The sequence below is a fragment of the Chlamydotis macqueenii genome, chromosome W (genome assembly GCF_036417535.1).
Source record: "Chlamydotis macqueenii isolate bChlMac1 chromosome W, bChlMac1.mat, whole genome shotgun sequence".
Classification (NCBI taxonomy): Eukaryota; Metazoa; Chordata; class Aves; order Otidiformes; family Otididae; genus Chlamydotis; species Chlamydotis macqueenii.
The window spans coordinates 45,913,276-45,937,562 of record NC_141592.1 but is presented as its reverse complement, the minus strand read 5'-3'; the positions used below and the strand labels follow the sequence as shown (position 1 = coordinate 45,937,562).

General features: G+C 40.9%; 1 protein-coding gene and 1 pseudogene across 2 annotated transcripts; one reads left to right on the top strand and one right to left on the bottom strand.

Annotated features, from left to right (window-relative positions):
* The first annotated feature begins 1,013 nt into the window (after positions 1–1,013).
* LOC104487705 (SMAD family member 4) lies at positions 1,014–24,031 on the top strand. Of its 2 annotated transcripts, XM_010130750.2 has the most exons (11): positions 1,014–1,378; positions 2,285–2,459; positions 2,881–2,910; positions 4,506–4,721; positions 6,340–6,459; positions 6,591–6,701; positions 9,681–9,731; positions 18,809–18,992; positions 19,973–20,141; positions 20,851–20,989; positions 22,679–24,031. In XM_010130750.2, exons 1-11 carry the CDS (start codon positions 1,130–1,132, stop codon positions 22,888–22,890), a joined length of 1,656 nt encoding a protein of 551 aa, XP_010129052.2. In that variant the 5' UTR covers positions 1,014–1,129; the 3' UTR covers positions 22,891–24,031. The 2 variants fall into 2 exon arrangements, with proteins under 2 accessions (XP_010129052.2, XP_086625864.1); XM_086769738.1 differs by lacking the exon at positions 6,340–6,459.
* On the bottom strand, positions 15,204–18,145 carry LOC147596749 (uncharacterized; annotated as a pseudogene).
* Positions 24,032–24,287: the final 256 nt, after the last annotated feature.

Below are 24,287 nucleotides of genomic sequence, written 5' to 3'. Positions count from 1 at the left end.
TGACAATAATGTTGTCCTCTTTTTCTGTGAGTGCACAAACCCTGCTGTCCTATGTTTCTGGATAAAGCAAGATAAAGTGTAGGAAGTAGCTTATTCAGAATTGAGAAAATCAGACCAGCTCTTCTAATTTGTGAATTAAAGGAAACTTCAAAAGGATGAGGTCTGCTGGCTTTGAGAAGAATGACTTCATGACCAGGAACCACTTGTAGGGTCTTAACAAATGGAGTTTAAAGGCCAAATGTGTTAGGACAGACTTACTCCTTAACTTATATTTAGTGTGATTAAGGCAGCTTTGTTTGAGGCAACTTAGAAGTGCTTTTTTAGTGACTTCAGTTGATTTCTCTTGATCCAGAAGAAGCTGGATCCAAACAAGTAAAGACAAATGTGCCAATTGGGATTTTCATATATAAAGATAGATGCAATACTAATTTACATAACTGTGTATTAAGCTAATGGCCAGGTATAGTTTTTGCCTTTCTGATTAGCAAAGAGAAATAGAGTTAGTTTGAGGTCAGAACATAGCTGAACTATTTGAACAGGATTATTAAATAAAGATGACAGATGATTTGGTGTGCATTCATACTTCTTGACTATTCAAATTTTGTTTAAATCAGCGCCCCTTGATTCCCAGTCAGTATTTTCACTTCGTTTCATCCTACCAGTATAAAACATAGGAAATCATTGTCACTGTTCTCCTTTTCCTGATTCAGAGCCTGTTTATCTAATAATCCCTACCTTTCTATATGTACATACTATGTGTACATGTATATAAACTATAATCTTTGTTTAAATATTGTTACTAGGGGGAAAAAAAAATCTTATATCTAAAACTGTGCAAGCAGTGTCTTAAGCATGTTTTAGCTATCATAGGACAAGCAATGCAGTTTTTAACGTACTTTTAATATCCTGCACTTAGCTTGAAAATAAGAAGTAAAAAGCCACAGACTTCCTTAGAAATATGATCTGCAATTTGTTAAAAACAATTCTAATGTAGATATTTTTTTCCTCCTAGGTTTTACCAAGAGACAGTACATCTAACACTTAACTTGGATCATCTCTTGTTCATCAGCTTGAAAATCATAACAGCCCCCAAAACTGACATTTGATCTGAAAGAAAAAGCTGTGACAAATGGACAATATGTCTATTACTAACACACCAACAAGTAATGATGCTTGTCTGAGCATTGTTCACAGCTTGATGTGCCATCGACAAGGTGGAGAGAGTGAAACTTTTGCAAAACGCGCAATTGAAAGTTTAGTTAAAAAGCTAAAGGAGAAAAAAGATGAATTGGATTCTTTGATTACAGCTATAACCACAAATGGAGCTCATCCTAGCAAGTGTGTTACAATACAGAGAACGCTGGATGGGAGGCTTCAGGTTAGTACAAGTGAAAATCAGATGTTTTCCTCCTAGTGAAGCTGGAGCAAAAGTGAGTGACGCAGAATCCTAGAGTGTTGAGGAAGAGTAGCTCTTCTCTTGCATCCCCCCTTGCCTCCGTTTGTAGGCATGTTTTGTGGCTGGAGCTCTGGACTGCTGCAGTAGTTGATTATTTTTTTTTTCCAAAAGGAGCAGAACGCGTGGGATCAGCCATTCTAAATGAGTGTGTGTGTGGCAGTAAAAAGCAGGGTCACGTAACAAATTTGGCTGTTTATCCTGGTATTTTCACTACAAGCTTCTGTTAGCTCTGTGTTGGTCAGCAGTGTGAAGAAAGACCTATGATCCCTTGCTAAGGATTTATGTTAGCCTTATATCGTCAGTACTCAGTACCTGTACAGCTTGGGTTGCGATTTCCTTGTTCCAGGACAGATGTCATGTTTGCTGGCTAGCTTTCTGTCTACCCTAGAAGCATTTTTTAATTTTTTTTTTCCAGTATAATGGATTGGCATTCTTCTACTTGTAAATTCCTTATAGTATAGCTTAGTTTCTCTTCTTCTGGGGCAAAGGTCCTTCATCATCCATGGTGGGGAAGGTGACCATACATACTACGTTAAGCACAAATTCTGCTTCTGTCATTTTGTATCCAGTATTTTTTCTTAAGAATCACAGTGTTGACTTAACTGTAGCAAAAACCTAGTAGAAATTTATTTCTGTTGAGTACAGAACTTGGGTAAACTGTAAACCACTCTTTTTTTTTTTTTTTTTTTTTTTTTTCTTTCTTTTCCTCTCCATGTTTTGATGATGGAGAGAGGTTATGTTGTTTGTCCTCTTTCAGCTTTGCTTCTCACTAAGTAAAGCAAAATGTCTTACTACTTTCCCAGTCAACTTTTGTGTCTAACTTTTTAGGTGGCTGGTCGCAAGGGATTCCCTCATGTGATTTACGCTCGTCTTTGGAGGTGGCCTGATCTTCATAAAAATGAACTCAAGCATGTTAAATATTGTCAGTATGCTTTTGACTTAAAATGTGACAGTGTCTGTGTAAATCCTTACCATTATGAGCGTGTAGTATCGCCTGGCATCGGTAAGTAGACTCTTGGTTTAAAATGGAACAGTGGGAATAAAATGTAAAATGTTTTCCTTTTGAGTGTAGAAAATACAGGCCTAAATTAGAAACATTAACTTTTAATGATCTAATTATAAATTACTCTCATATGCTCTTGTCCATCTTCTTAATGGAATTATTGTTTTACCTTTCTTCCAAATTTGAAAGAACAGTTTGTGGCTTTTGTTTAAGCCTTTCTGTTGGCTTTACACACAGTTCTTAGTTAATGTGTATCCTAGGAATAACTTAGCATTGAGACTTGTTGTGATGGAGGGGGTATGATATGTAGAGTCTGTAGCACTAATTTGTAAAGGCTTATAAACTTAATGTTCAAACATTTTTGGAGATTTCTGTGTATGTAATCCTCCACACCTCTTTTTCTTTTTTCTTCTTTTTAAAGATCTCTCGGGACTGACACTACAGAGTTCTGGTAAGTAGTTCTGTTTACCGTTGCATTTCTATGGGCACAAACTGTATTTAACTCTTCAGTATGTACGCAGCTTATTCCTGTGTATCTCCTTGTGAGGGAGGGTAGAGAGCAGATGGAAATGCATTTGTCTCTGGTTTTGGAAAACCAGCTAAGTAGCATATGAGAGGCAACTCTTGATAAGCTTTTTAAATTGAGACTTCAGCTCAACTTGTAGGTGTGTTCTGTTTTCATTGCCTGCAACTTATAAACCCCAACAAAAAAAAGAAAAACAAAAACTTCACTGTTGAATGCTGCTAATTAAACAAAACAACAAAGACCCCAAAACTTGTCCACCTGTATGATGTACTAATTAATTGAATTGGGAATACTAGATGCTTATGATTTAATAAGTAGTTTAACAAGAAAATAATAGAAATTCTGCAAGTAATATGCAAGTGAATGAAACAGTCTAATATTCTTGCTCTCCCTGAAACTTGAGAGAAATTGGACATTAAATGTCAAATGTTTTTCAGAAATCTGAGATTGTGCAGCTGGTAACTGTTTTATTTCAAAACTGATTTTTTTTTTTTTTTTTTTTTTTTTTTTTTTTTCCTTCCAGAAGAAATTCGTAAGAGAAGGAAATTTGGGTAATCTAATGTTTTTAGGACATTATTAGAAGTATTCAAGCAAAAATGACTTTAAAAACCCCAAACAATCCCAACAAACTGTTGACTTCACAAGCTTTAACTTGTGTGCTCATCTCTGCTAATTTGCATTGTTACCTGTGTCTTCTGAAAAATTATCCTTTTGTACAGAATCAAAGCTTATTAGCCAGCAGTTCAATACTTAATAAGTGTTTCCTTGTCATGCTACTGTTTTTGCAGCAGGAAACAGAGAATTACTGTCAGATTTTAATATATTTGACTGCTTTAAAAATGAGCATAGGAGCTAACATAGTGTAAGAGTTTTACTTGAACATGCTCAATAGGGTATATAGGAATAAATTATTGTAGTAGCGATGGTAGTAATTTCCTTACGCTGTATGTGAAATATTCTGAATTGGTCACTACATTGTTAAATATAGAATAGTGTTATATTGTCTTTGAATGTGAATTTGATGTTTCTAGTCAATTTGAAATTACTGCTTGAAATTACTGATGCATGAAGTTTTTTATATGCTGTGTTCATTAATTACATTTTTCATAGGAGCTTTATGTTCTTGTGTACTAGGAATTGGTTTGTGAGCTACTACATTTAGGTGTTTGACAAAAAGCATGTTTTTCCCTTTTATTAACCATATCCAATCACACAGTGATGGACTAGAAAACAAAATGCTGTTGAAGCCTCCTACTGTGGGACTAAACTGCTTGTTTGATAGCAGTAAGGAAAAACAGTTTGCTTTTTCCATCCAGTTATGCTTCAAAATTTCCTGCTGCTGACTGGAAGTGTTTATTTGTAATTTAGAGGAGTGCTTTAGCAGCAATGTTTATGTAGGTTAAATCCTCCCCCCTAGTAGTTTTAATAGCATTGTTGTTGCTTGATAGTAGTAGTGCAGTTTGTAGTTAAATCCTGAAAATAGATTTGCTTTGCATGTTTAACCGTTTGCTTCTTCACAGCTCCATCAAGCATGTTGGTGAAAGATGAATACGTTCACGACTACGAGGGACAGCCGTCATTGTCTTCTGCTGAAGGCCATTCAGTCCAAACCATCCAGCATCCACCAAGTAACAGGGCATCTACAGAGCCTTATAGCACCCCAGCCATGTTAGCTCCTACTGAGGCTAGCACTACCAGCACCACTAATTTTCCCAACATACCTGTGGCTTCAACAAGTAAGATCATTGAGGTTATATGAAATACTAAACTGTGAAAATGTGAAAGCTCAAAGATAACCACTGATTTTTGCCAAAGTAGATCTTGCATTGGAACTGTGCTGCTGCCACACTACACTGATAAAGTGTGTGGCAATATGATCTAGGCAGTCTCATAAGTGTTAACAAAAGGTTTTAACTTGGGGCATAATTTGAGTAACTTTTCCTGGTGACCTAGTCTTTTTTTCAATGAGACTGACATTATGTGTTACAAGACTGTTTTGGATATGACAAAGGTTCAGTGATACAATGTTAAAACAAATGACCACTGAAAAAAACATTATGACTATTACTGGAATAATTGCTGTAGGAATGGAAAAAATTTTTTATTTTATTACAACAGCAAACAGGACAACAAATGGATCTACAGTAAGGTGGCAGTATCGAGAGGTTTTCACACAATTCTGTAGTGTTCCACAGCTGACAGAGTCTTCCAGTTTTAACTTGATTATTTTTATGATGGCCCACTGTACTACCAAAGTGACAGCCCTAGTTAATATATTTATGAGTCCGTCGGAGTGCTGCGTTGAAGTTTTTCTTACTTTTCTGTGTGTATTTGGTACAAGTGGAAGAGTGTGGTTTACCAGCATCAAACCTCACACTTCACTCCAGCAGGACAGTAAAACAGTTAACATGCACGCAGTGTCCTGCAGCCCTAATGCAGGGAAACCATGAAGTTTGGAGGAGTTTCACATACTCTTTGTTGCTTTGATATCAAAGATGTGTGAATATAATGTATTTCTTGTTACTAAATTTGAGTTATGGTGGCATGATGTTTTGATAATGTTCTTTAATTTTAGCTGATGACTTTTTTGCTAAAACTAATGATGGTTTTGCCAAGCTGAGATACAATATCTGTATTTGTCTCCAGCAGAGAAAAAAGGATAGGCAGTTTAATTATATTGCCTTTGTACAACAGTTTATAGTCATAACTTTTTCTCATCAGTGCTATAATTGTTGGAGCCAAGTGGACAGGGGAAAAAGCTCGTTTTTAGGTTTTAGTTCAAGTTTTCCATGTGTTAAATTCTGCTAGCCACATCAATCTGAGAGTGCAAGTGTACTTGTGAAACTACTGATCAGTTTAGTGTCAATGGCTGAGCTGAAGCCTTTTAAAATAAAATTCTGTTAACCTGTTCTGAAATATCTGTAGTTTAACTTTAAAGCTTAGACAAATCTTGAAATATTTATTTGGGAGAAAAAAAACCCAGCAACTTTCTCAAGGAGGCGTCCAGTGATGTATGCAGCTCTATTCAAGCACTATTTAAAAAAATACAATACTGTTCAGTATGTTTTGGAGGAGTGTGAATTTAAGTGAGTGTCCTCCTTAGGAACAGTAGTTATAACATGCTGAAAATAAGCAACATTAAGGGTGTCAGAGTCAAAATTAGCTGATGCAGAGCATCTTGCTTCAAGTTTCCTAAGATGCTCTGGTGGGTGGAAAAAAATACTGAAACCAAATTTGTAGGAACTGTGTATTGCAGTGCCCTTAGTTGGGTGTATTTTCCTACCCAGTAGTGCTGAGCTATTCTTAATTAAAATTTTGGAACCTTCATGAATAGGTAGTGTGTTCTTTTACCAGGTCAACCTACCAGTATATTGACAGGTAGCCATAGTGATGGACTCTTACAGATTGCTTCAGGGCCTCAGCCAGGAACTCAGCAGAATGGGTTTACAGCTCAGCCAACTACTTACCATCACAGTGAGTATATACATATGTGCACTCTTCTTAGTTTTCTAAAACCAGTTTCCAAATGTTCAGGAGAAATAGAGGATTAGACGTGAGATGTGGAAAAACTCCCTTAAAAAACAACCACTCCTTTCTTTTTCTAGATAGTACTACAACTTGGACTGGAAGTCGGACAGCAGCCTACACACCTACCATACCTCATCACCAGAATGGCCATCTTCAGCATCATCCACCTGTGCATCCTGGACACTACTGTAAGCAGTGCAGATTTTCAAATCGCTAACTTTGTTTTCAGTTTTGTTGAATGGTGGGGGCTCACTTGTGATTATTCTTTACCCTCAAATCCTCTTTTTTCATTGTAAGAGCTACCATTACTGTGTTTAGTATATTCTGACAGTTAAATATAAGAGATTGACGGACTTTCCTCTGTTAAAGCAGCAGAGATTAGAAATTCAGATCGCTATAGTGATACCATCTATATTATAGATGTCTTGCTGTGCCTAACAAAACTAGCATTTCCTTTCTAAACCTCTGTTTTTAAAGCTTTGCAATCTTGTAGTAAATATTTGCTTTGCAGGAAAGGAAATTGATTCAGAATGTGTTGCTGGGGTATTTTTCTTTCAAAACTTGTAAGTTCCTGGCTGTTTTTATTTTCTAGAAATTTTGAAGCCATGTCTTAATGATGTAACAATCTACATTAAGCTTTGGAAGACGTGTGTTCATGTACACTAGCCAGTTTAAAAGAACTTTGTGTAAGTTTGTGCAGTAAAGTACTTGTCAATGAAGTGCTCTTGCCACAGTCTGATTCATGAGTACATTTGGCACACAAACTTGAAAATCTTTGTCATCTACAAAATAGGACCACAACCTCTTGTTCTAAGGTACAGGAGATGAGAAGGAAAAAAAAAAGTGATCAAACTTCTAGTGTATGTGTCTAGCACAGTATATGCATTATAAGAGTATCGTGCAAAAAATCTCCACCCAAATTAAAGATTTTCTAAATTTTGTGGCAAAAAGCTAGAACAGTTCTTTATTTTTGTAATATAGTACTTAACTAGATCACGTGTTTGCCGAAGTCATTGTTAGTAGAAGGGAGAATATTCTGTAAGTTAATGTTGGGATGATTTTTCAACTTCTCTATCAAGAAAATTGTGGTTTAGATACAATCATTAAGTTTCATTATTTTGTTCTGTTAGGATCCTACTTAATTTATCATCTAATTTCTCAGAAATACCAGGATGTAAAAACTTTAGTGGTGCTGTAGATACTCTATACATTTTTCTCAGTGCATGTATCTTTCCATAATTAATATTTGTAACTGGCTGGTGATACCACATAGAGCCTTTCTTGGCTACTGCCATTTCTCACTTCAGAAAGTTGCATGTTTTGACACCTGCCAATGTTGTGCCTGTTCTGACATCTTGTTGCAAAAGCTGCTGTTACTTATAATACTATGTTTAAGTCTTTCCTCCTTGTTCTCTGCTGCCTGTAAGGGACCTAGTTTAGTTGAGAGAATAAACTGACTGATACTAAGACCATATTCAAGATTTTTTTTTTCTTTAGAGAATTAGTTCTCTAGGGCTTTTTTTCCATCTTCAGGGAGTGTTTCTTATGGTCAAGTCCACAGCATGCTGAGCAACTTGTTCTGTGATTCATGAAACTAATGAAGTGTAGTTTCTGACAGATATATCTATCTGTTCTGGTTTTATTTAGTGAGGGGAGGCTACAGTGGCAGCTTCTGTAAGAAGCTGCTAGAAGTTGTTCCCCTTCGTTCAGTGGACTCGGCCGGGCCTAGGGCGGACCCGCTGCTGGCCAAGGCCGAGACAATTGGTAGCAGAATGTTCCCTGATAACGCCTCTGTGATAACATAGTTAAGAAGGGGAAAAACAGGAGGAAGAAGAAGAAAAAAAAAAAAAAAAAAAGAGATGATGTGAAAAAGCTGAGCAGGGGCAGAGAGGGGGAGGCATGAGCCTTGTGGGCCTTGCAGCCCTCACCCTCTGGCCTCCTGCCAGGCAGCCAACTGGGCCTGACTTGGCCCAGCCCAGCTGCAAGAAGTGGAGAGGAGATGAGATGTGAAGAGAACCTGAGAGGTGTCTGCCTGCCTGTTGTGAAGAATTTCTTGTGAGAGAAATGGCTGCAGATGCCAAGGTAAGTGAAGAAGGAGGGGGAGGAGTAATGCAGCTCCTGGCCAAGATTCCCCTGCAGCCTGTGGTGATGACCATGGTGAAGCAGGCTGTCCCCCTGGAGCCCATGGAGGCCCACAGAGGAGCAGAGATCCACCTGCAGCCCGTGGAGGACCCCACACAGGGGCAGGCGGATGCCTGAATGTGGCTGTGGCCTGTGGAGGGCCCACGCTGGGGCAGCCATTCTGGAGGGACTGTACTATGATGAAGAAATGACCCGTGCCGGAGCAGTTTGAAGGACTGCAGCCTGTGGGAGGGACCCCACGCTGGAGCAGGGGAGGAATGTGAGGAGTTCTTCCCCTGAGGAGGAAGCAGCAGTGTAAAACAACGTGTGATGAACTGACTGTAACCCCCATTCCCTCTTCCCCACTGTGCCGCTTGGTGAGGAGGAAGGAGGTCGAGATAATGTTAAGCCCGGGAAGAGGGAGGGGTGGGGGGAGGTTATCTTGTTCCCTGTCTCATTATCCTGCTTTGATTTTAGAAAATAAATTAATAGTTTTCCCCAAGTCAAGTCTGTTTTGCCTGTAATGGTAACTTTAAGGATTTCTCCCTGTCCTTATCTCAAACCTTGAGCCTTTTTCCTTATATTATCTCTCCCTGTTCTCTTGGAGGGTGGGGGGGAGTGAGAGAGACACTGCATAGTCTGGTCCTGATTGAGACTAAACTACAACAATATCACATGCCTCTATACAATGATTCTCCCCTTGCCCTCTTTGGGGGCAGATGTGAAGCCTAAGTCCTATTTCTGTTCCATCTCCGTGCTACATCTGGTTTCTGCTCTCTCCTGGAACTGAGTCTGGCTTAAGCAGCATGCAGCCTTTCCTCCTGGGATACTAATGGAGCTCTTTACTCAACTTCTGAATTTTTAGGAAATCCCTAAGTGTAATTCTTCTGTGGGCATTTTTCTCCCCTGTCAGATTTGGCCAATTGATTCAGAAATTACTGTGGTTTAGAACATCTGGCATCCTCACAAGTCTTTTTTCTAGGAAAAGAAGTTAAGAAAAAATAAGATTTTCTTATGTAAAACAAATTGCATGTTTTCTTTTAAAGGGCCAGTTCACAATGAACTTGCATTCCAGCCTCCTATATCAAATCATCCTGGTGAGTAAAATCTAACATATAATGCTAAGTATTACGGAAACTCATAAACTCATAATTTTCTGGTTTGAGTCTTTTTTTTCAAATACTCCAAAATTGTTGAGAGATACATTCAAAAAGGGAGGAAAGAACAAGAACAGCCATTTTGTGATGTCTTCTTTTGAATTCAGACCTCTGTTTTGAAATAGTGATGTGCTCTGTGAACTGAATTTCATTTAGATGCCCAAGTCAAAAATTGCAATCCTCAAACCCACACTGAGCTGGTTCCTACCCTGGAGGTGTCTGAACTTTGCAGGGTACCTGAAGTTGTACTTTTTGCCTGCTTGGAAACACAATGGAGTTTAGGTCATGCCAAAGCCCTCTTGCATCCATGATCTGGAAGTTCATCATCACAGCCAGATACCCTGAAAGATCAGTATTGCCTTTCTTAGCTTTTGGTGCTGAAGTTCCTTTTTGGACCTTTACATACAAGCTTGCTTTTTTCGAGAGTTTTCATTAATGGTAGCAGTTCATGGAACCAAAGAGGTCTTGTCTTGTGGCACAAGCTAGCTCAGTTGCAGGTGCAAGGTGATATTCTGTTTTTAACAACAGTAAAGCTGTTGCCTGCACAGAGAGAGCTGCATAGTTGAAAAGCCTAAAAGTTTAACTTGTTTATTCATTGGCAGGTGACTAAATCAGTACCCGAAATACAACTGTTGATAGTTGCTGGCTGAAGTTAACAGTAGCTAAATCATATTTCATATTATTTAGTATATCTCTTTCACCCTATTGATTCACCTATTGATTTCACCCTATTCAGTCCTCAGAGACGTGAGTATTTATTTGAAGATAAAAAGACTTAAGGGAATTCATGCACCTCGGTTTATTCTTTTCTAATAAAAACAGAACAACAGTTTCTTAATATAAGTAGGTGTGCTGTTGGGTGCTGCAGTTTGTAATGAACGAGTACCACTTAGGGCACTGGGAGAGCCCTTTATCCTGTTGGCTTATCAGGCTGCTGTGTTTAGGTCCTATCATGTTAGCTCTTCTGCTTCCCCTCTTCTGAGCACACTGCAGTCCTGATTTTCTTTGCCCTACCCAACAAGCTGCTTAAGTGCTGACTGTGTTACCCTTTTGTGGAAATGGGCCCTTACGGTCAGCAAGGGTGCTGAGTCCCCAAAATCCCCAGTGACTGAAGCTTAGGGCAACTTCAGGTTTTAGTGTGTCTGTAGAGAGAAACTTAACACTGAAAGCATGCACAACAAACTGTGCAGAAGGCTTGACAAGCCAGTTGCTCCCAGGTAGCACACAAGCAGCAGATACACTGTGGTGGTTTAGCCCGGATCACCACACAGTTTTTTATTCACCCTGCCCCTACCTAGTGGGACAGGGGAGAGAAATTGGGAAGAAAGGAAAACTCGTGGGTTGAGATAAAAACAGTTTACTGAAAATACTAAAAACTACAAAGCTAACAGGATATAAGGATATTAATATATACAAAATATACAAAATGAACAATGTACAATTTCTCACCACCCGATGTCCGAACGACCGACGCAGCCCGTCCTGAGCAGCGATCACAGGAACAACACCGAGCAGCAAGCAAGGGGGAGAGCAAGCTAGCAAGGTAGAGGGAACGATGCCAGCAAGCAAGAGAGAAGAAAAGGATGCCAAAGGTGCCCGAACGGATACCCGACAAGAAAAGGAATAACTGAAAATGATGCCCCCTCCCATGGGCAACCCCCACTTATATACTGAGCATGACGTTTATGGCATGGAATACTCTCTTTGGCCAGTTTGGATCAATTATTCTGTCTGTCTTTTGCCCAGCTTCCCGCATCTGCACGTTAACGAGACTTGGAAAGCCAGACAGTGTCCTTGGTCTCATTCACAACAACTCGTATCATCAGAATGTTTTTATCAACATTCTTCACACACAAAATCCAAAACACACTGGCTACTGAGAAGAAAATTAACTCCATCCCTGCTGAAACCAGGACAGTATCCACCCCTTATTCCATACCATTTACGTCATGCTTATAGATATACACACAGATATCACTATCTCAATCTATGAGCTATCCCTCCAAAGTCTGTTGAGTTAATTTAGTCCATGACTTTGGGCCCCATCTGTGATAGCAGTCTCTCAGGGCAGGAGAGATGGTATGTAGTGTGAAGTTGTTACATACTGCATCTGAAACTCGTAGCTGGTACCTCTGGCGCGGCTGGTGTATCACGTCCATGGTCTGCGAGTTGAAGATGTTGATCTCGAGGAAGTTGTTGGTCACCAGTTCTGACTCCATCACTGCTGCACATCGCTCGGTTTCATCAAAGCTTGTTCTTCACTGTTGAGTGTGATTCTTGCTGCACTACCTCTGATAGAACATAAAAGAACTACAGACATGATTATATACAGTTCAAATTATTGGCTGTTTTCACCTAGAATCAAATCTCCTTGAGGTACACATCGGACTTCCCCATCCTCCCGCATCACCCACCAAGTACATCCAGGTCCTTGAGCGAAAGCAATCCCACGAATGGGTTTGCCTTTGCCCAGAGGAGGAATAACCCAGACTGTTTTCCCCAACATATTCCTTACATGCACCACAGGAACTTTATCACCATCTACAGTATGTAAAAGTTCAGATTGGGCAGGGCCAGCTCGATTGATGGATCCCCGAGTGTTGACTAACCAAGTGGCTTTTGCTAAATGTTTGTCCCAGTTTTTGAAGGTTCCACCACCCATTGCTTTCAGTGTAGTTTTCAGCAGTCCATTGTACCGTTCAATCTTTCCAGAGGCTGGTGCGTGATAGGGGATGTGATATACCCACTCAATGCCATGCTCTTTGGCCCAGGTATCTATGAGGTTGTTTCGGAAATGAGTCCCATTGTCTGACTCTATTCTGTCTGGAGTGCCATGTCGCCAGAGAACTTGCTTCTCAAGGCCCAAGATGGTGTTTCGGGCGGTGGCATGGGGTACAGAATATGTCTCTAGCCACCCAGTGGTTGCTTCTACCATTGTAAGCACATAGCGCTTGCCTTGGCGAGTTTGTGGGAGTGTGATGTAATCAATCTGCCAGGCCTCTCCATATTTGTATTTCATCCATCGTCCTCCATACCAAAGAGGCTTTAACCGCTTGGCTTGCTTAATTGCAGCGCATGTCTCACAGTCGTGGATAACCTGTGCAATAGTGTCCATGGTTAAATCCACCCCTCGATCACGAGCCCATTTGTATGTTGCGTCTCTTCCTTGATGACCTGAGGTGTCATGGGCCCACCGAGCTAAAAATAGTTCACCTCTGTGTTGCCAGTCTAAGTCCACTTGGGAAACTTTAATCTTAGCAGCCTGATCCACTTGCTGGTTGTTTTGATGTTCTTCAGTGGCTCGACTCTTGGGTATGTGAGCATCTACATGACGTACTTTTACAACAAGCTTCTCTAACCGGGCAGCAATATCTTGCCACAGTGCAGCAGCCCAGATGGGTTTGCCTCTGCGCTGCCAGTTGCTCTGTTTCCATTGCTTTAACCACCCCCACAGGGCATTTGCCACCATCCATGAGTCAGTGTAGAGATAGAGCTTTGGCCATTTTTCCCGTTCAGCAATGTCTAAAGCCAGCTGGATGGCTTTCACCTCTGCAAACTGACTTGATTCACCTTGGCCTTCAGTGGCTTCTGCCACTCGTCGTGTAGGACTCCACACAGCAGCTTTCCACTTTCGATGTTTTCCTACAATACGACAGGATCCATCAGTGAACAAAGCATATCGCCTCTCATTTTCTGGGAGGTTGTTGTATGGTGGGGCTTCTTCAGCACGTGTCACCTCTTCCTCTGGCGGCATTCCAAAATCTTTGCCTTCTGGCCAATCTGTGATTACTTCTAAGATTCCTGGGCGATTGGGGTTTCCTATTCGGGCTCGCTGTGTGATCAGTGCGACCCATTTACTCCACGTGGCATCAGTTGCATGATGTGTAGAGGGGACCTTCCCTTTGAACATCCAGCCCAGCACTGGCAATCGTGGTGCCAGGAGGAGCTGTGCTTCAGTACCAATCACTTCTGAAGCAGCTCGAACTCCTTCGTATGCTGCCAGTATCTCTTTTTCAGTTGGAGTATAGCGAGCCTCAGATCCTCTATATCCCCGGCTCCAAAAGCCTAGGGGTCGACCTCGAGTCTCTCCTGATGTTCTCTGCCAAAGACTCCAGGTAGGGCCATTCTCCCCAGCTGCGGTGTAGAGGATGTTTTTCACATCTTGTCCTGTCCGGACTGGCCCAAGGGCTACTGCATGAACAATCTCCTGTTTAATTTGTTCAAAGGCTTGTCGTTGTTCAGGGCCCCATTTAAAATCATTCTTCTTTCGAGTCACTTCATAGAGAGGGCTTACAATCATACTGTAATTTGGAATATGCATTCTCCAGAAACCCACAACACCTAAAAAGGCTTGTGTTTCCTTTTTGTTAGCTGGTGGAGCCATAGCTGTTATTTTGTTGACCACATCCATTGGAATATGACGACGTCCATCTTGCCACTTTACTCCTAAAAACTGGATCTCTTGTGCAGGCCCCTTGACTTTGCTTTGTTTTATTGCAAAACCGGCTTTCAGAAGGATTTGGATTATTTTCTCCCCTTTCTCAAAAACTTCTTCTGCTGTGTTGCCCCATACGATGATGTCATCAATGTATTGCAGATGTTCTGGAGCTCCACCCTTTTCTAATACAGTCTGGATCAGTCCATGGCAAATGGTGGGGCTGTGTTTCCACCCCTGGGGCAGTCGATTCCAGGTGTACTGGACACCCCTCCAAGTGAAAGCAAACTGTGGCCTGCATTCTGGTGCCAGAGGAATGGAGAAGAACGCATTGGCAATATCGATGGTGGCATACCACTTGGCTGCTTTTGACTCCAGTTCATACTGAAGTTCTAGCATGTCTGGCACGGCAGCACTCATTGGTGGTGTAACCTCATTTAGGCCACGATAGTCCATTGTTAGTCTCCATTCTCCATTAGATTTTCGCACTGGCCATATGGGACTGTTAAAGGGTGAGCGGGACTTGCTGATCACTCCCTGGCTCTCCAGTCGACGAATCAGCTTGAGGATGGGGATTATGGAGTCTCGGTTGGTGCGATATTGCCGCCGGTGCACCGTGGTAGTAGCAATTGGTACCTTTTGTTCTTCAACCTTCAGCTTTCCCACAACGGAAGGGTCCTTTGAAAGTCTGGGCAAGATGGACAGCTGTTTATTTGTCTCCACGGTGGCTATACCAAAAGCCCACCGGTGCCCTTTTGGGTCTTTGAAATACCCACTCCTGAGGTAATCTATACCAAGAATGCATGGAGCATCTGGGCCAGTCACTATGGGGTGCTTTTGCCACTCATTCCCAGTCAAACTTACTTCAGCCTCCAATACAGTCAGCTCTTGGGATCCTCCTGTCACTCCAGAAATACAAATGGGTTGTGCCCCTTTATAGCTTGATGGTATTAGAGTACACTGTGCACCAGTGTCTACTAGAGCTTTATACCTTTGTGGGTCTGATGTGCCAGGCCATTTAATCCATACAGTCCAATAAACTCTGTTGTCCCTCTCCTCCGCCTGGCTGGAGGCAGGGCCCCTCTAGTCCTGTTTGTAATATTTTCTATTCACTTTCTGTGAATATGAATCAGAAGTTCCTTCCGTAGGATCAGAGGTGAGATCAGCCCTTCTACGCTGTCTGGGGAACTGCCCACTGGAGACTGGAGCAGCAAATTGCCTGGAAGAACCTCCCTTTGTGATTGTTTTACCTCGCAACTCACGTACACGTGCCTCTAGGGCCGAGGTAGGCTTTCCATCCCACTTCCTCATATCCTCTCCTTGGTCACGCAAGGTAAACCATAGGTCATCTCGTCGGGTGTACCGTCTCCCTTGAGCAGGAGGAGGATGAGGTCTTCTTCTAATAGCTGAGATATTAGTCCGTGCAGGTGGGGAGCAAGAATCTTCGAGTTTCTCACACACCTCAGATAGTTTTTCTAACAGTTTTTCAAACTGGCTTTCAGATTTCTCAGTCAGTCTTTCTATAGCTGAGACACAGGCCCGCATCGGGGAAGAGAGATTGTCTTCATATTGTCGGAGCTGGTTAGCCACTGCACGTACTGGTGGCATCTCATCATCTTTCCAACTCATTGCTGCCAATGAGTTGGCATACGATGATGGTGCACTCTGTACAAATTTCCGCCACATGGGTCGGGTACATTCAATTTCATCTGGATCTACGGATGTCCGTGGGTCATCCAGGTTATGATAAATCAGCTCCCGAACAGCTAATTCTCTCAGAAACTGGATACCTCTCTCCATGGTGGTCCACTTGCTTGGGTGGCATACAATATCTTCCTTAAAGAAATACCTGTCCCTCACACCTGACAGGAGTCGCCTCCAGAGGCTGCAGGCTGCTGACTCTCTTCCAATCGCCCTGTCAATGGCTGCTTCCCTAGACAGAGATCCCAGCTGCCTGGCTTCCCTGCCTTCTAATTCCAGGCTACTGGCCCCTCTGTCCCAGCATCGGAGCAACCAGGTGACAAGTTGCTCACCTTGATTACGGCTGAAATCTTTTCGCATATCTCGCAGCTCACTCAGGGATAGGGATCGGGTGACTACCTCCCCTTCTGTGTCTCCCTGATCATGTGATGGGCCTGGTTCATCATCATCTTTCACTATGCGAACTGATTTTTTGGTGTATTTCTTATGTACAGGGGCAACTGATACTGGTGTAGATGATTGGTTTTTCGGTTTCTCTTTGGTACTGCTTGCCGAGGTTTGAGTAGCCACAGTGTCTGGCATGGGGGCTGAAGCAATCGCAGTGCCTGTAGCAGGGGCTGGGGTAGCTGCAGCACCTGCCGTAGCGGCCGAAGTAGCTGCAGTATTTGTAGCAGCAGTTTGAGTAGCCACAGTGTCTGTTGCGGGGATTGGAGGAGCCATAATACTTTTAAAAAACTGTTTAAACTTCATCAATATCAAGATCTGAGATAGCTGCAAGAGACTTGTCACCATGAACATGGTGGTAGGGGTATAAAAAGGGTATTCAAAATTCTCAAAAGCTGTTGAAATTAGCTTGGTGAGGTGGGGAAAGCTGTAAACAGATGTTCCACCCGCGGCCTGGCTTCCCGGAACAAAACAACAGGTATAGTTCCAAACAACACCCACAAGATGGCTCCCGAAATACCCGGGTGGAGCTGCCTCTGCCTCCTCGCTCTGCACACTGCCCGCCGCCATTGAGTACAGATATGAAAATGGTCCTGTTACCAGCAATCTCACTAGACAAATCAGTGCCGCATAGCACAGCAGAACGATACCTTTGATCCAACACACATCATTGATAAAGCGTGTACAAACACCGACAAACAGAAAATACGGCAAGTAGGGTGCTATCCAGTACAGCTCTAAAAACAACTGCGAGAACAAATAAAACAACATTGTGCCCACCGATGACCAAACCGGCTTAATGAACACTTGTAACAAATCTGTTTTCAACACAGTATTCAAACCTGTCCTTATCTCAACCCTTCGGGACTGACCGGGGCTTGAACCTTGGATCCTCAGACTAAGGTCCGATGATCTCACGACTGATCTAGTGAGGCCCCTTCGAGCCCCACGTTGGGCGCCAAAAAGACTGTGGTGGTTTAGCCCGGATCACCACACAGTTTTTTATTCACCCTGCCCCTACCTAGTGGGACAGGGGAGAGAAATTGGGAAGAAAGGAAAACTCGTGGGTTGAGATAAAAACAGTTTACTGAAAATACTAAAAACTACAAAGCTAACAGGATATAAGGATATTAATATATACAAAATATACAAAATGAACAATGTACAATTTCTCACCACCCGATGTCCGAACGACCGACGCAGCCCGTCCTGAGCAGCGATCACAGGAACAACACCGAGCAGCAAGCAAGGGGGAGAGCAAGCTAGCAAGGTAGAGGGAACGATGCCAGCAAGCAAGAGAGAAGAAAAGGATGCCAAAGGTGCCCGAACGGATACCCGACAAGAAAAGGAATAACTGAAAATGATGCCCCCTCCCATGGGCAACCCCCACTTATATACTGAGCATGACGTTTATGGCATGGAATACTCTCTTTGGCCAGTTTGGATCAATTATTCTGTCTGTCTTTTGCCCAGCTTCCCGCATCTGCACGTTAACGAGACTTGGAAAGCCAGACAGTGTCCTTGGTCTCATTCACAACAACTCGTATCATCAGAATGTTTTTATCAACATTCTTCACACACAAAATCCAAAACACACTGGCTACTGAGAAGAAAATTAACTCCATCCCTGCTGAAACCAGGACATACACACATACAAAATCACTTTGTGTGCTTTGTGAGGTTTCCTCGTTTGCTTGAGTGTTTGGGTTTCAGTAGCATACTCTAGGGAGTCAAGGTTTCCTTTCCTGACATGGTAGCTTCTTCCAAGTACCATCTTTCCTTTGTAGTCAGTTTTTATTTTTTAAATAATATGAGTTAAAAGGCACCTCTTTGCTATTAAAACATGCCATTTTGTTCTGCTCCCTTGCTTAATACTTCCTTGTTTTATCCCATGCCTGACTTTCTTGTGTGCAGACAAAAATCTGTATGTGATCTTTGATGTTTTTCCCCCATTGCCCTGCTTTCCAAATCTGGTTTGCTTTGCAGGGAGGATAGAGAAAACTGACTTCACCTAGGAGGTACTAACTCTTATATTTTAAGCTAGATCTATTTGAGAGTTAGTTTCTATCAGCCTAGCCATGAATAGGCATATATGTATTACTTCTTTATGCTAAAAGAGGGCAAAATCAAGCTATAGTCATAAGGTGCAGGAATGCAGATGGTTTACAGAATTTAACTGGAATTATAAACTGTGCAAAGACTTGTAAGATCTTAAACTACAAAAATCCCTAGCATTGACGTGTGCTCAAATAAAAATGACAAGCCCATGTTTGTTGCAGTAGGTAGTATTTTTCTGTGCTAGCAGAGATGCCTTTGTCTATCTGAACTCTTACTCTGAATGACAAATGCAATTGCAGAAGACTTAATTGATTGTCTGGAATGAGTTTATAGGGGTTTTTTTGTGCCTTTCAGTCAGTTAATTGTGTATATCCTTTAGCTCCAGAATATTGGTGTTCAATCGCATATTTTGAAATGGATGTGCAAGTTGGGGAAACATTTAAGGTCCCTTCAAGCTGTCCGATTGTTACCGTTGATGGATATGTGGATCCTTCTGGAGGAGACCGTTTTTGCCTGGGCCAGCTTTCCAACGTGCATAGAACAGAAGCCATTGAGAGAGCAAGGTATTCTGCAGATCCCAAAAGCTCCAGCTTTCTGTAGTATTTGATAATATTTTGTTTTGGCTTCAGCATGTACCTCCATTTTGAAATGACAAGTATGGTATGTTTCTTTTCACTGAATTATCTATTGCAGAGTCTATCTTTCTAGGCCACTACTGTAATGCATTCAAAATGTTAACTGTGTGACAAAGACCCTCGGTGCTTTGCAGTATCACATTGTTTTTCATTGCTTTCAAAGGCTGTGCCTTCAAGGATAAAATTAGCAACTCATGCTATTATGTATGCAAGCTGAATATTAGCTCTCCGCACCACAGAGTGATGTGAGAATAACTGCAATATATAGATTTGTCAAAGGAGCAAAGGAAGGTTGATGGAGAGCTAGTTGGATTTTCATTCATTCTCACCATGCATGTACTAGACTTTGATGTGGAAGCATAGAGAACCGAAGCAGTCTTGCAAGTTGGTTTGTTTTGTTTTGTTTTTTTTTCTCTGAAGTGAAAAGGAAGAAAATTACTCCATGTCTTCAGAAATTTTACTTTGTGACAATCAAAATTCTGGATTGCTGTAATGTGATCTAAATGAACATACAGTGCTGCATTGCAGTGTGGCTTTGTGTATGTACTTGAGTAACTTTCTATACTAAAAAGACTTGTGGGGTTTTTCACTTCCAAACAGAACTGAATGCGCTTGGTATCCATATTGTCAGTGAGTGCATTAGTTGCTGCTTGAATATCATTGCTTTTGCATCCTGTGTTTCCCATAGATCTTTACGTGGCATTACAGTTTTTTTTTTTTACTTTACAGGTTTTGTGTAACTATATACTAACTTATACTTGAAATTGTAGTTATTATCTTAGGTATGAGTGGAGTGTAAATTAAGGTATCACGGATGACTGAGAGCTGGAGAATTTTGTGGTTTATTTGCTAAGGTTGGATTTATAGTATGTATACACAGGTGCATTGGAGCTGTTTTTCTTTTTAAGGTTGCACATAGGTAAAGGGGTGCAGTTGGAGTGCAAAGGAGAAGGTGACGTGTGGGTTCGATGCCTCAGTGACCACGCAGTCTTTGTTCAGAGTTACTACCTGGATAGAGAAGCAGGCCGTGCACCAGGGGATGCTGTTCACAAGATTTACCCAAGTGCATATATAAAGGTTGGTTTGATGTTCCTAGGTGAAAATTGTGGGGGCAATGGCATACGTTTGGATTCTTGTCAATGTTAGGGAAGCTATGAGACACTGAAATAAATGTAACTTTGCTTTTGATTATACTTTAAAAAACTTAAAACTTTCCTTTTGACAAGTCACTTAAGATGACTTTTTTAAAATGATTCTGAACTGAAAGTATCATCTAGATACTACGACAGTAACTAACTTTGTATATTGTCACAAACAATCTTGGTAGCAGTTTTTTGTATTTTTAGCCTTACAATTTTAAATTAATTGCTACTAAAATTTGTAACATAGGTTATTTATATGCTTATTTTCTGGAAATTCTGAGATTTAACTAAAAAGATGGGATTTTATCAGCCTGTAGCATCCTTCAGATTTTGATCCTGCAGTCATTTCCTCACAGGGTGCTGCTTTAGCTTGGTCAGCTCAGCCAGGTTCTGTATTGCCAGTGGTGGTAATGTCATATGAAAAGAGTCTCTTAAGCTTTAATGGATTATTTCTGTTAGAAATTAAGCTAGTTGGGGAAGGTTTGCTTTTACCCAAGTGCATGGTGAGACTGTAGATGTTGTTTTGGGAGAGCACAGAGGCCCAGATTATTGGGGATGGGAGTTGAGGAATTCTTTCCTTCTTTGTTTTTGGTAAGTCTACATAGTTCAGTATTTCTTTTTTTTTTTAATTTTTTTTTTTAAAGGTGTTTGATTTACGTCAATGTCATCGTCAGATGCAACAGCAGGCTGCCACTGCCCAAGCTGCTGCTGCTGCTCAAGCTGCAGCAGTAGCTGGAAACATCCCTGGACCAGGATCAGTAGGTGGAATAGCCCCAGCCATTAGTAAGTACATTAACTACTTGGTCTGCTTTTTTTCCTTACCTGAAAACCAATAACACGGCTCTCCCTCATAACAGCATGCCCCTAGCCATCCACCCGTTGCCCCTGCAGCAGTACAAATGAACTTGGAATGCGGTAGCAGGATTAGGGTGAGGTGGGGCTGGATTGGCATTGTGGTAAGTCTGTATTCATTCACTTTGTACCTGCTCCACACACCAGTTTTCACTCTGTAGTTTTCAGGGGATGTTGGATATGCAGTACAGCAGAAAACATTCATATACAAGGTCAAATGGCATAAGCCTGTTACTTTAGACCGAGATACTTGAAAAATGATCTTTGAGATCTAAGCTCATAAAAATATTACTCAAAACAATGGGGATTACTGAGCAATGAAGTCCTTGACTAGATTTAGGGAAACTTAATACTAAGATTCTTGAGAAGAGGAAGAAGAGAGTGTCTTTTTCTTTTTCTTTTCAATTTTTTATTTTTAATTTTTTTTAAGTTATTCTAGGTTAGAGTTTTCTTAGTTGCTAAATTCTAGATACTTGAAATAACATTTAAGTACTTTTAAAAGTGCAAGTACTTGCATGTCTCGGGCTGCTTTATGTGCTATAGTGTTTTCTAGATTCCTTATATTGCCACATGGCTCTTTCCAGCTATCCTACAAAGTGCTGAAGGCATTTAGGGGAATATATTTAACTTCTGTCTTAGGCATACTTGTGATTTTGAAGTTTGCCAACTGTATTCGTCTTTTTATTTTATTAGATATAAGTAGTGTATTTTGTTAATCCAGCTTCCTGCAGGTGGTCAGTCTTAAATTCTTATGCTGAAACAGCAGCATTTGGCAAACCTCAAGAATAAGTATTTTTTTACCATATTTTCTAAATAAAGTTTACATGCATTGTATTGCATAAGACATTAGGTTTCATCATGTCTGCTTTATTATAAGGAGTTTTAAATTTCAGTACTCTCAAGATTGCAGAATGATGAAAAAAATTAATTGGAAGAAACACAAAATAATTGCTATGTTCATTATAGCAGAGACCTAGAACTATTGATTGACCTTGGCTGTCGTGAGAAGGAATTGTACAAGAAGAGTGAGCCAAGCAAAGAGGAATGGTTAAACAAACAGATGATAAAAGAGTGTGACTGTGAACACATGAACAGATGATAAAAGAGTGTGACTGTGAACAGTCACAGTGTGACTGAGGCCCTGGAACGCATTCAGAGGAGGGCTACGAAGCTGGTGAGGGGTCTGGAGCACAGGCCTTATGAGGAGCGGCTGAGGGAGCTGGGATTGTTCAGTCTGGAGAAGAGGAGGCTCAGGGGAGACCTTATAGCTCTCTATAACTTCCTGAAGGGAGGTTGTAGTGAGCTAGGGGTCGGCCTTTTCTCTCGTGTAGACAGTGATAGAACTAGAGGCAATGGTTTCAAGCTGCACCAGGGGAGATTCAGGCTGGACATTAGGAAATATTACTTCTCAGAAAGGGTAGTCAGGCACTGGAATGCACTGCCCAGGGAGGTGGTGGAGTCACCGACCATGGGGGTGTTCAAGAAACATTTGGATGTTGTGTTGAGGGATATGATTTAGCTGAGAAGTATTGGTGATGGTTGGACTGGATGATCTTTTAGGTCTTTTCCAATCTTGATAATTCTGATAATAATAACTTACTTGAAACCTCTCCTGTTTAGGTTTGTCAGCTGCTGCTGGAATTGGTGTAGATGACCTTCGCCGCTTATGCATACTCAGGATGAGTTTTGTAAAAGGTTGGGGACCTGATTACCCAAGACAGAGCATCAAAGAGACACCGTGCTGGATTGAAATTCACTTACACCGTGCCCTTCAGCTTCTAGATGAAGTACTTCATACCATGCCTATTGCAGACCCACAACCTTTAGACTGAGATCCGTCTGCTGCACTGCCATGGGCCATTATATTGTGAGGATGATGGATTGTAAAATAGAATTTTGTTTATAACTTGAAGATATATTTTACTTTTGTTCTGCTTAATCTTCTAAACCCAGGTTTTAAAAATGTGTTTGCCGCCTTGCTCTTAGCAGAAAGAAACTGAACGTGCAGAATTTGGATTTCAGTTATTTTCAGAACTTAATTGTCAGGGCTTAAAGTGAAAGGTGAATGCCTTATAGAGACTTCACAGTATTGGATTTGTTCTCTTTGAACCTTTCCTTCTCTATTATGGCATCTTGGTGATAAGCCTCACAGGAGCCTTTTGTATGCAGAATAGACATTATATATATTTATATCTGAAAATTCCTTCTAATAATTATAAATATTTACCTTATAGCAACTTTAAAATTCCAACTGATTTGTGATGTTCTTTTTAGGGAACAATAGTTGACAGAAGACTTCTTTATTTGTTGACTATCTTGTTATTTTTCCAGATTAAAACGTAGAAACTGCCAAAAAGTGAGAGATGAGACATAACATTGTTGGCATTGATTAAAAATAGTGAGGAAAAGAAATGTGGCTTTTCCTTCACTAGTTTTTAAAAAAAGATATCTTAGATTTTTATTTATATAGACATGTGAGCTTTAAAACACTAAAGGAAATGGATACTTTCAGTGCTGGCACTCAATTTAAATATAACATGAAACACCCAGTCTGCAAAGTTGCCACTGAAATTGTGTAGTGAGTACCTAATGGCAAGAACATATTTTCATAACTACCACTGACTTCCGTGATTTTACTCAAGTAAAACTTGGCAGGTATTTTTAAAAAGTTGCATGACTCTTTTTACTTGCATATACCATTAAATCATGTATAATATCACATCAATATTTAGGATCCAGTTTTTGTATCTGTTCACCATTTCCACTCAGGGCAAGATGGCAAACCTGTTTTTATACCTCTTGGTTATTTTAAGCCCTATGCCATCAATGACCGTATCAATTGGCAATGATTTTGTATAGAGAATTTATAGTAGAAAAAATGCAAATGTATTGACTGTATGACGTATACAATGTGTATGCTTTCTCTCTAGTTAATAGTATAAATAAAATTATGAAAACTCTGATTTTTATAAATTTAGTTTGTTTCTATTATATAATTCTGCACCTTGAAACCATTGATCTTGAGTGATGGATTACTTTTCTTTGCAAGACCAGCAGCAGCAGCCAACAGTGGTAGGAGTTTTTGTTTGTGTAAACTTGCCAGGAAGCAAGTCCAATTTTTCTTTCTTTCACTGCTTCTCAATAAAAGCATGTCCTGAGGATATCTCTTTTGGCTACTGGACAGGATATGAAGAAGGAGCAGAAATTCCTTATTTTTCAGCATGTGTGT